This window comes from Lepidochelys kempii, chromosome 2 (genome assembly GCF_965140285.1).
Source record: "Lepidochelys kempii isolate rLepKem1 chromosome 2, rLepKem1.hap1, whole genome shotgun sequence".
NCBI lineage: Eukaryota > Metazoa > Chordata > Testudines > Cheloniidae > Lepidochelys > Lepidochelys kempii.
In genome coordinates, this window is record NC_136381.1 from 217,316,507 (window position 1) to 217,329,214 (window position 12,708).

Consider the following 12,708-nt stretch of genomic DNA (forward strand, 5'->3'; position numbering starts at 1 on the left):
TGCAATTTTTAATAACTTATTTACTTTGCCAGATAGCCCCAATTTTTTTTTCTTGAGAAATTACATGTGATATTCAACCCATGATTTTCAGAAAATGCCATATCTTAAGTGTCTGACAGTAGCTAATAAGCAGGTCCAGTGCTTTGCAACAGTGTCAGAAATGGATGGAACTAATTTATGGGAGTATAGTAGCATCGTTCTAGACGCCCTAACCAAGATCAATGGTTTGTGGGGTGAAGAGGCTGTCTCTGCCCTGAAAACCTAACAATCTAAGGCCTTGTCTCCAATGCCACTTTAAAGCACTGTGACCTTCTCGCTCTGGGGTGTGAAAGAACCCCCCTGAGCGCTGCAAGTTTCAGCGCTGTAAAGTGACAGTGTAGACAGTGCCCAGGCGCTGGGAGGTGTGCTCCCACCGCTGGTAGCTACTCCCCTTGTGGGGGTGGGGTTTTTTTTTTGTTTTTTTTTACAGCGCTGGGAGATCTACCCCAGGGCTGGTGCCACAACTACACAGCCACATTAAAGAGCTGCCATGGCAGCGCTTTAACGTTGCTAGCGAAGACGTACCCTACGTCGCCAAAGGGTGGGAGAGTTTACCCGTCAAAGAGGCTAAATAATTTGCCCAAAGTCACACAGCAAGACAGCAGCAGTGCTGCGAGTTGAACTCCTAAGTCCTAGTCCAGTTTAACCCCTTCACTTAGAAAAGCCTCCTTCAACCATCTGACTAGCCCTAATGTGATTGCACAGGAGGAAAGTTTGACCCTTAAGGAGTAGGTATTTGTAAGATTCTATGGAGTTCAGATAAAGATCCCTGTAAATACTGAACTTGCCACTCAGGCTCTGGGATTCAGAGTAGTATTTAAGAACATGAGGAATGCTATTCAGCTATTCATATGCAAGTACTCAAGTACCTTGCTAATCAGTGTCTCACTCTAAAAGGGACGTGCTTAACAGGCTCAAAGAAGAGTGAATACAGTTATTTAGGCATGATCTACATGTAAAACTTAGGTTGACCTAGTTACATTGCTCAGGGGTGTGAAAAATTCATTCCTATGAAGGACATAGTTAAGCTGGCCTAAGCCCCTGTGTAGACACCGCTAGGTCAACGGATTCTGTGGACCTAGCTACCACCTCTCAGAGGGGTGGATTTACTACAGTGATGGATAAACCCCTTCCATTGCTGTAGCAAGCATCTACACTACAGCAGGGCAGCTACAGCACTTGTAGTGCAGACGTACCCTTAATCCGTTTTACAAGAAATCTTAGGCCTTGTCTACACAGGGAAATTTCCTAGCATAGCTGTAGTGAAGCAGAGATTCTATTCCAAAATAAAATCACTTTTATTGTAGAATACCCATAGCAATGCCAGAAAATTTTCCCTAAGACGACAAGACCTTAATTTCCTATCAAGAAATTCTTAATACAAGAACAGTTTCTGACAACATAACTATGAACGTTTAATGCTTTAATGAAACTCTGTACTCTTTAAAAGTATAAAAGATGGATGACAATAAAAGCCATAATCTGATGGTCTAGGTATACTTGGTCCTGCCTCAGCACAGGGGCCTGTAATAGATGACCTCTCAGGTTATGTCTACAACACTACAGTTAGACACCTGCAGCTGGCCCATGCCAGCTGACTCTGGCTCATGGGGCTCGAGCTAAGGGGCTGTTAACTGCAGTGTAGCCATTCATGCTCGGGCTGTAGCCCGAGCTCTGGGACCCTCCCACTTTGCAGGTCCCTAGAGCCTGGGCTCCAACCTGAGACCGAATGTGTACATCGCAATTAAACAGCCTTAGGCCGAGCCACACAAGTGGGTCAGCTGGCAAGGGGAGCTGCGGGTTTTTAATTGCAGTGTAGACATACCCTCAAGGTCCCTCTTTCAGCCCTACATTTCTATAATTCTGTGAAATGCATAACATGAATCAAGAGAACAGACTCACCAACTATTCCCCACAGATCCAAAAACATCAAAGCTCAAAAGAAACAGTGTGAGATTATTTAAACAGGGTTTGCTTTAAAAAACAAAAAAAACAAAAAACCTGATGTGAACAGGTTAAGAAAGAAACACGGCTGGGGAATGGCTAAAGTTTCATTCCTCATATATTTTAATGGGACAGGAAAAGATATTGTAGGTGCAAGAGACCATAAAAGAACATTTGTTGTAACTGCTCTCCTTACTGAGTTCTGGATTGTCACTGAAAGGTGACTACAGTACCATTACACTGGTGAGCACCAGATGGGATCAGTATCAGTTTATAGTGTTTACTATATATATTTATACATATTAATTTTTGACATGTGATTTTCTTTTCTAACACTGCCACTCAATAAGGATGGTAACTATTTTTTCAGCAAATTAACTGACCGGGTAATCAATTTTCCTGACATTTACAGCTGGGTGGAATCTACAGGGAAGTTACTCTGACTTGGAAAAGATGCCAACTGGCAAAATAAAGCTGTTCATTTGAAACATAAAACTCTCCTTCCAAAGACTGAAGAGTGAGGAAATAACCCATATCTATGAAAGTCTGGTTGTCTACATTAGATTCACATTATTCCCAGCCCAAAGTTAAAAAACGAGTCAAACACACCTCCCCCCAAACGATGAGATTATTAAACTAATCAATTTTGGGTTCTTTTGGTTTTTTTTTTTTTTTTTTTTTTGAGTTGATAGGCTTTATGTTTCCCCCACAACCAGGGGGGCTAGAAAATTACTTCTTTTGTTTGACACTTTTAGAGTTCTTCCAGCAGAATCTCAAGAGAGTATTGCACCCCTGCTTCTGGTCACATAAGGCTACTATATTTGCTGTGTAAAACTGTCACTACAGTAGCTCTGTTGACTTCAGTGGAGTTTCTCCAATTTACAACCTCAGAGAACCTAGTTCATACAGTTACTCCTCGTGAAAGTAGCGAAAGCAGAAGGAGAATGAAACTAATAATATCAGCGTTTCTCTCTGCTGCTCCTCCCAGGGCTAGTGCTGGGAAGAGAATGCACTGTGTGACAGGTGTAATACAGCCAACAGATTAAATCATCTACTGCAGATAGAACTGCTAGAGATGAAAAAATAGGGTCTCTCTCCCTGTTCTCTGATCACCCCAGCAGCAGCTGAGAATCAGATCCAATCATAGAACTAAGTGAATAACTCACAGTGATCAATGTCGTTAATTCAGGCCACGTCTACCCTACAGGGTCTATAGCAGCATAGCTCTGGCACCGTAGCTATGCCAACGCCACCCCATTGTGTAGACGCTACCTACAATGACGGAAGGGGTTTTCCTGTCAGAGTAGGACCACCACCTACAGTCACTAGGTTGATGGAAGCATTCTACATGGTCTACACTGGAAGCTAGGTAGTGTTGTTACAACACTCAGAGTGTGGACTTTTCATACCCCTGAGCGACACAGTTTTGTTGATATAATGTTAAGTGTACATCAGGCCTTAGCCAACTTTTCCTAAGTCAATGTTCAGTATTTTTTTTACTTTGTAGATTGATCAACACAGCACAACTTTAGAATATTCATGCTTAGTTGTGATTGGTCAGCTGAGTCACATGTTCTTGTTCTTCAAGTAGAAACACAAGTTCTGCCAGCATGAAGAGTAAAATTTGCCTCCACACAAACATTAATGCTAGTAAACTCGATCACTAAGATTTTCAAAGTCTCCTAAGGGATTTAGGAGCACAAATCTCACTGAAAGCCCCTGGAAAGTTTTTCGGGTAGGGGAGAAGTTTCCCTGACAGACAACTGAAGCTGAGACTGCAGAGGTTTCTGCAAACTACAAGAAAAACTACACTTGTGCCTTAAGCCAAATGCAGGGCATGACTTTCACCAAGAGGCAAAAAACTAATTCCTACAACCCAGGCAGCAATTCCGTTGTAAATTCTTCATCTGTATTTGCATTGCAAACATGTACTTATATAGCAGCAGCCTGGCATCTTATCAGCAAGAAAAACTGCGTACCAGAATAGCATCTATTTGCGAGTGTTCACAAGCAACAGGAAGAGCCATGTGCCTGCATCCAAGGGAGAAAACCCCCTCAGGAGTTCCATTCTGGTACGGGATCATGAGAATCTCACTTTTTCCCACCTACTCATTTTATAATTTATGTTTTAGGGAAATGGGTGGCACCCTCCTCTGCCCAGGCCCATGCCACTTCTCTGACACCAAAGTGAATAAATACAATGATGCTTCCGATCTACCCAACAGCATTAGGGAAGTCTTATGAGCAGAAGCAAAGGGGCTTCATGGAGAACAAGGGCAAGCCACAAAAGATCAAACAAAAAGGCAACAACAGGGGACAGATGCTTAAAGAAGGAAAGAGGAGAGATGGCCTAGTGCAGCATTTTCAAATACGGCCACCTGGTCGCACGTGGCCACCAGGGGCTTTTCTTGTGGCCACAGCCTCCTGGGCAGTGATTGCAGGTGAGTCTGAGGGCAAAGCAGTGGTTCCTTCCCTTGGGCTGCAAGGAGGGGTTGGGCCCTGCCCCCATTTGGAGCCACAAGCGCCAGAGGAGCAGACAGCTGGTGTGAGTTCCCCACCTTCCCAGGAGAGGTGGGGCTCAGGCTTCTGGCTTCAAGCCTGGGGTGGCAGGTACCAGGTGGCCAGCTCTGACCATGGGGCTTTCAGCTCTGCAGTTTTTGCTGTGCAAAACCCCAGTCTCCGGGTTCACCCCCCCCTCACCACCCCTGGCCCACACTGCTGCCTCAGCCCCTCACTTATCTACCTCATCACCCTTGGCCCCCCACTGTCTCCCTATCCACCTCCCCGTCGGGGCTTAATTTGTCCCCCGGCTTGCCAGGGCTGAGTAAGTCTGCTGTGAAAAATGGTATGTATATGTTTGTAAATATCACTCATCACTGCTTCAGAGCTAGATAACAAATATACAAATATCACTTTTCACAGGAGCAGACTTACTAGCTAGCAAGTCTAAAAAAACCAAAAACAAAAAAACCCCCCAAAAAACAAAAAAAACCCCACCACCACCACCACAAGATAAGAACATGCAAAATACCTTATTTGTGTTTCTGTTCTGCTTAGGTCCAGTAAAGAATAGAGATAACTGTACATTAATTATTAATTATTATTATCATTGAGTGTACAAATAAAAACCCTACACAAATAACTATGATTTGGACATGTTTATGGGCATATTTATTTGTTTTTCCTAAATTAATTATTTTAGAGAAAACTGTCATAGTGGCAACCAGCAAGATTTGGTGGCCCCACTCTGGGGCCACTGAAACATTTGTGGTGAGAACTCCGGGCCTAGTAGCTATATGACAGCACATTTCCCTAAAGCTTGCAATGACTGGGCGTGCGATGGAGGCATGCAGGCGCAGCTCCATATTTCTTTATTGAGACAACACTCCCACCCCTGCCGCCTGAAGTACTGCCCGCAGAACTTCCCTGGTACTGCTGCTCACAGGAGAAGAGTTGTCACAATGGTGAGCAATCAGAGCAATAAACACTGTTCACTTAACTCACCAATAGTCTCCCACCTTAATATTTACCTTCGTAAGAAAGGAAAAGCTGAAACTTTCCCTCCATTGTTGCTGGGCAAGTAACGAAAATCATTATTCACTAATATTTTCCAAGACAGGGAAATCAAATTACAACTGTGGCATTTTCCCTGTCCTTTTAATCACCTGTGTAGGTCACTACAGGTTCCAGGAAGTTTACACGAGTTACAAGAACCACACAGCTGAATGAGGGCTTTGTGATGAGATCCGTGTCTCAGCCTGTAACATCTTCCACCCACACAACCCCATGGACTTCTTCAAAGATACCGAACACCAGAGTTACGGACTTACCAGTCAACCAGACACCCTGTGAAACCGGAAGTCCTCAATCAGGCAGCAGCGCAGACAAAAAAAAAAAGAAGCAAATACTGTATAGTCTAGTAGTTGGGATATCACAGATTTATGCATTCCTGAGCATCACAGTGGAGCAGAGAGGTGACACTTCATCAGGGCCCTCAACACCTTAATGATGAATGGGTGTAACTTTTCCTTTATAATATCTACTATGTATTAAGTCCTGAACTAGTTGAAAATGGACGTGTGTGTGTGTGTGTGTGTGCACGTGTGTGTGTGTAGGGTGGTGGTGGGGGATTGCTTAAGGGATGGGAACCCTATTAAAAAACAAAAAAAACAAATTTACTCAATTTCAACCAGCTCTAGAGTAGATTTTTTAAAGTGGGGGAGGGGCAGATTTGTAATTTTTCCTTCAGAAATGCCACGCCTCCTTCCCTCCCCCTGTTTTCTGAATCTTCAACAGTTGAAAAATGTTGACCAACATTGTGATCTGGTTACAGTTCACATACTAACCTCCTAACACACTTGGAATTTATTAATGTTTCTAAATCAATTTTTCCCATTCAGACTCTCCCCCACCCCCTCCAAAGTGGGAAAGGAACAAAACGTTGAACATAAAATAATTCTTCAGCAAAATGGAATAGGCACATTTAATTTCTGGTTTGGCGTGTCTTCTGCCCCATGTTATCTGCATGAAGCAATACTAATGGAGTGTGCATGAAGACTGTTTCTGGTGCACCACTGTTTTGTCATGCTGATTGTAAGCAATAATTGTTTAAGCAATAGAGCAGAACAGGTTCTGTGCCTTTTGCCCCTGAGGCAAATTAGACTTCAAAGTAAATTATTTTAGGGGCATGTTTTCAAAGTAGAGGAGATGTGGCCTCCCTTTCTGAAGGTGCATTGTATGTCCAAAGTATCCACATGCAATTTTGCAATTTGAAAACGAATTGAAAGTGCACATCGGGACACTTGCACCTCTCATCACCTGATCTGCACCTAGTTAGAGGGGGAAGTATAGTAGAGCCTCAGCGTTACAGACACCTCAGGCATGGAGATTGTCCGTAACTCTGAAATGGTCTGTAACGCTGAACAAGACACTATGGACTTCTGCTATGGGGGAATTGGGGCTGCAGCTGTAGGGTTGAGGGGGGTCAGGACTCCAGGTGGGGAAGGGGAGTCGCCAGGGTTCCCGACAGGGGGCTCAGGGCTTCTCCCCCTGGAAGCGCCTGGGCTCATGGCTTAAGACCTGGAGGGAGTGCTGGGGATCGGGGCTTTAGCCCTGCTGCTCTGTTCCAGCTTCAGCCCCACAAGGTGTGCCAGGGATTGGGGCTTCAGACCCACAGTTCTGCTCCCCGTGTCTGCCAGGGGTGGGGGAGGGTGTGCGCCGGGACTCTAACTATGGGACGAGTGCTGGGGCTGAAACCAGCACTCCCCCTCAGAGCTAAAGCCCTGATCCCTGGCACCCCCTGCGAGGCTGAAACTGGGAGCAGAGTCCCGGGGCTGAAGCCCCAATCCATGGTGTGTCCCCCACCAAGCTGAAGCTGGGAACGGAGCCGTAGGTTTGAAGTCCTGAGCCTCAGTGCTCCCTCTGGTCCAAAGCCCTGAGCCCTGGTGCTCCTGCAGGGCAGAAGCCCCAAACCCCTGCCTCAACCCAGAGCCCTGACCCCCCAGACACACCCTGCAGCTTTACAGCCCCAACGCCCCCCCAGGACTCTGCTGGAGCATGGAGCCAGCCTATAATGGCTGGTTAAATGAGACTGAGGCTACATCAAACCTCTGAGCAACTAACCCCAAGTGTAGAGCGTGCGAGATCAAATTCTTCCATCAATCAAACCCCTCGGGGAGGTGGATTACCTACACTAGTTAGAGACCCCCCACATTGGCAGAGGCCGTGCCTACACTGAAGCACTACAGCAGCAGCACTGCAGCTGGGGTGCTGTCACGTTTCAAGTGTAGACAGGCCCTGAAGCCTGGCCTACACTTAAAATTTAGGTCAACACAGGGACATTGCTCAGTGGTATGTAAAATCCAAACCCCAGAGTCACGTAGCTATGTCGACCTAACTCCTGGTGTAGATGCAGCTAGGCCAACAGAAGAATGCTTTCCTTAACCAAGCTACTGTCATTCAGAGAGGTGATGTTACTACACCGACAGAACAACCTCTTCCTTTGGTACAGGCTGTGTCTACACTATGGGTCATGCTAGAATAGCTCCAGTGCTGTAGATATGCCAGTACAGTCCCCCTAGTGTAGACATGACCTGACTCAGCTGATAATCTTTTTACATATGACTGTATTCAAAGTCTGTGTTATTATTTTAAATATCTCTGTGTATGAAAAATAACTTTGCCATATAGAATAAAAGGGGACTTACTCAAGTCCCCATGGACTAGCTCCATAGTACAAAGGTGTTTCTAATAGCTGTGATGTTCCAAAGCAACGCACAAGGACTTTTGTCCTCCCTCCCAAGTCCTTCAATTTGTTTGTTACACTCCCTTCACCAGTTCTCTCACAAGCTTTTCAAGGCACTCCCACCACTCATCTCTCCCCTCCATAAACTTCCCCACCACTCTATCTAGCACTGATCCTGCACTATTGAGGGAGCTTTGCCATTGACTTCAAAGACCATAGGACCAAACCCTATATGAGTATTGTTTATTTAGGAGAGGAAAGGAATAACTTTGCTAGGGAAACTGCTGGATGAATTTATGTTTGTAGAATGTAATTACTCCACTGGGATTTGTTCAAGACACAAGGGCTAACATTCTTACTTTTCCAAAAAGGGGGCCATGAAAGACAGCACATAAAGGGAGTCAATCATCTCATAGCACTAGGCTGGGGCACTAGCTCAGTCCTGACTGAGAAGGAAGAGCACCTAGCAGTGTTGTGTATACAGCACTCTTACGACAGAGCAATGAAGTTGATGGGTGTCCGGTGAGGATCTTCTCTATGTAAAGACTGGGTCCAGTCCTGCTTAGATAATGAGATCTGATGACATATCCTGAGGTGAAGTATTATGGCGGCAGGACATGCCCAGAAGTCTGGATAACAGTGTATTTGAACCAGCAATACATTTACAATACCTTTGTAAGTTGTCTTGGCTCACTTCCTTCCTCTACAACAATTAGCTGAGATCTTCCATTCCTCTCATTGTCCCGAATGCCAACAGCAACTTGAGCAGCTTTCAGACGCTCAAATTTATTGCATGTTGAGCCACACCACTGGTAAATTTCCTAGAATAAATGAGAACGGATACTTCAGTCATCAGAATCAACATAGGGCAGAATTATGAAATACTTTAGAGCTGTTACTAAAACACAAAGGGCCAGACTGTCAGGTTGTGTAAATCAGCACACCACCACTGAATTTAATAGAGTTACCTCAAATTACACCAGTTGAGGATCTGGATCAAAGACTGGTTTTGTGTCATATAGACTAGTGCTATAACTGAAGTATTCAGGTAGCCTCACTCACCATAGTGTCTATGCGCTAGGGCTTCGGTTTGGTCCAGAAGCGCAAAAATCTGGCTGTTTATCTGAAGCTTATCTAAACAAGCTGAATCCCTTGAGTTTCTTCATGAGAAATTTCTTCCCCAATCTCAGAAATGAAATTTCTGGTACTTCTTCCAATGAGGAACACTCTGAGTTCAGCCCCTCTTATGGAACTGTCAAGGCTAATTCCCCACTCTGGCACTTTGAGTGCAGAAGGTGGGGGCCCGCAAGGGTTCTAAAAATTAATACTGGCCACTCCAGGCTTGTATTAAACTCCCAGTGTTACAGCTACTTTCTCTGATCTTGGATTGGTAGATGCTGCCACCACTCAAGTGTAGAACTCCTTTGAGACCCCAGGAGGGCACACTTGGGAATTCCTTCCTGTGGGGTACCCTCAAGCCCTTTCACCCCCTCTCCAGGGACGAGCTGACAAAGAAAAAAAAAGGAAATCAGCTGTTGTCACCAGCTAATTAAGCAACATGTGCACAAACCTCTTAAGACACACAAATCCAATTCTGTTCTTAAAAAAGGTAAATTTTATTAATAAAAAAAAAGAAAATAAATACATCTGGGAACTCAGGCTATTGCTAGATTTTAAAAAAGCAACTACAAGGATTAAGCACTAAGAATAGCTTTCTTGAGGTCCAGCTTAAAGGTTACAAGCAAAACAAAAGCACCTGGGGTTAGCACAGAAGAATCCACAAGCCATAACGAAATAAAAGAAATAAACCTAATTGCATCTTCCTAGACATTTCCTGATCAACTTACATATCTGGGGTTTTAAATGAGTAGTTTCTAGGTATAATACTGACGATTTTTTCATACCTGGCCCAAGCTTCTTACAGCATAGCTGCGGCCCTGACTGCCTCTTCCTGGGAGAACAACAGACAGACAGACAAAAGGGGAGTCTTTTTTCAATTTTAAAAAGTTCTAGCCTTTCCATTGGCTCTTCTGGCCAGGTGCCCACTACTTCCTTTTACCTATGCATCACAGTGAGACTTTGTAACCTTTTACAGGTAGAGCAAGTAGAGAACAGCTATTAAGAAGGATTTTATAGCTACTGGCTGGCTGGGTGTCCATAAAAGGGAGCCCTCCCCCCCCCCCTTTCATTATCACAGGGACTTTGACAGTTCCAGTTCTGATTCCAGACAGAAACCAGAGCCAAAGAAACCTCACCCAAACATTTCAGAATTTTGAGTCTGTTTCTCAAAAATGGACAAAAGTCCTTCAATTTGGTCTGCTAATTCCTGTTTTGAGGACCATTCATTTTAGATTGCTATTCTCGTGTAGGCCCACTGCTGCTTTGACACATCACTAAAGTCTCGGTCACTCAAAGGCACTTCCAAAAGAGCAAATGCCTAATCGCCTTCAATAAAGCTCTTCTGTATGGACAGCTTGCTCACCAGTGTTCTGATCCAAAACCACATGAAGTCAATGCAAAGCCTCTCACTGAGTCTAGGTCAGGCCCTAGGCAGGCCCTTCAAGGATCTAGTTATTACTATGGGGATTCTTCAATTGAGTGTCACAATGATTAACGTTTGTTTAGAGCATCTGAAATGTTTCACAAGTCAGATAATCTATCCTAGATGCAGACTATGTGTCATAGAATTTCAGGGTTGGAAGGGACCTCAGAAGGTCATCTAGTCCAACCCCCTGCTCAAAGCAGGACCAATCCCCAACTAAATCATCCCAGCCATGGCTTTGTCAAGCCTGACCTTAAAAACTTCTAAGGAAGCAGATTCCACCACCTCCCTACGTAACGCTTTCCAGTGTTTCACCACCCTCCTAGTGAAAAAGTTTTTCCTAATATCCAACCTAAACCTCCCCCACTGCAACTTGAGACCACTACTCCTCGTTCTGTCATCTGCTACCACTGAGAACAGTCTAGATCCATCCTCTTTGGAACTCCCTTTCAGGTAGTTGAAAGCAGCTATCAAATCCCCCCTCATTCTTCTCTTCCGCAGACTAAACAATCCCAGTCCCCTCAGCCTCTCCTCATAAGTCACGTGTTCCAGTCCCCTAATCATTTTTGTTGCCCTCCGCTGGACATTTTCCAATTTTTCCACATCCTTCTTGTGGTGTGGGGCCCAAATCTGGACACAGTACTCCAGATGAGGCCTCACCAATGTCGAATAGAAGAAAATGATCACGTCCCTCGATCTGCTGGCAATGCCCCTACTTACACAGCCCAAAATGCCATTGGCCTTCTTGGCAACAATGGCACACTGCTGACTCATATCCAGTTTCTTGTCCACTGTAACCCCTAGGTCCTTTTCTGCAGAACTGCTGCCTAGCCCTTTTGTCCCTAGTCTGTAGGGGTGCCTGGGATTCTTCTGTCCTAAGTGCAGGACTCTACAGTTGTCCTTGTTGAACCTCATCAGGGATTTCTTTTGGCCCAATCCTCTAATTTATGTAGGGCCCTCTGTATCCTATCCCTACCTGCCACCGTATCTACCACTCCTCCCAGTTTAGTGTCATCTGCAAACTTGCTGAGGGTGCAATCCACACCATCCTCCAGATCATTAACGAAGATATTGAACAAAACCGGCCCGAGGACCAAGCCCTGGGGCACTCCACTTGACACCAGCTGCCAACTAGACATGGAGCCATTGATCACCACCCGTTGACCCTGACAATCTAGCCAGCTTTCTATCCATCTTATAGTCCATTCATCCAGCCCATACTTCTTTAACTTGCTGGCAAGAATACTGTAGGAGACCGTGTCAAAAGCTTTGCTAAAGTCAAGAACAACACGTCCACTGCTTTCCCCTCATCCACAGAGCCAGTTAGCCATAGAAGGCTATTAGGAGCAGCGAACAGCAGAGAGGCTAACAGAGGGAGTTTGCCTGGGATCTGTCTGAGAGGAGTAAAGAAAACAGATTTAGGTCTTTGAAGTACTTGCTGAAAACATAGGCAGAATAGAAAAAGTGAAGAAATTCTGGAGGTTGAACTGGAAGGAGCTAGTCAAAAGGGAATTAGTCAGTTAGTATTTCTAGTTATTTTTTTTCATTTCTTTTTGGACAGTGTTAATTTGAGAGAAAAAAATGTTTTCAATAATTCTGCAGAGTCTCCAATACAATAGCAATGGCAAAAGCTACACAATATACACATCACATTTTTAATAACAAGGATCATCACTAAATAATTAATATTTTCATCTTTCAAAAAGGAGGTTAAACAATTGGCTGAGCAGGCTGTTGTCTCTGGATATGGTACAAATAGTAAGAGATGACCTGTCTGTCAGTACTTTCACAGGTAAATAACTGGTTTGTAAAGTTTAGGTCAATATAATAAAAATAATGTGGCCCAATTTTTTTATCACAATTTTAAACTCTTCCTTGCAGACTGCCTCTATAACTCCCATGCACGAGTTGTAGTCACAGAAATATCAGTTTCAAATAA

General features: G+C 44.4%; 1 protein-coding gene across 1 annotated transcript in view; it reads right to left on the bottom strand.

The window, feature by feature from the left end:
* The window catches only part of SCIN (scinderin), a 96,602-nt gene that overhangs the window by 49,338 nt on the left and 34,556 nt on the right, over positions 1–12,708 (bottom strand). Inside the window, exon 4 of the mRNA XM_073333825.2 lies at positions 8,899–9,048. Within this exon, the coding sequence (XP_073189926.2) occupies positions 8,899–9,048 (150 nt within the window). The remainder of the gene's footprint in view (positions 1–8,898; positions 9,049–12,708) is intronic.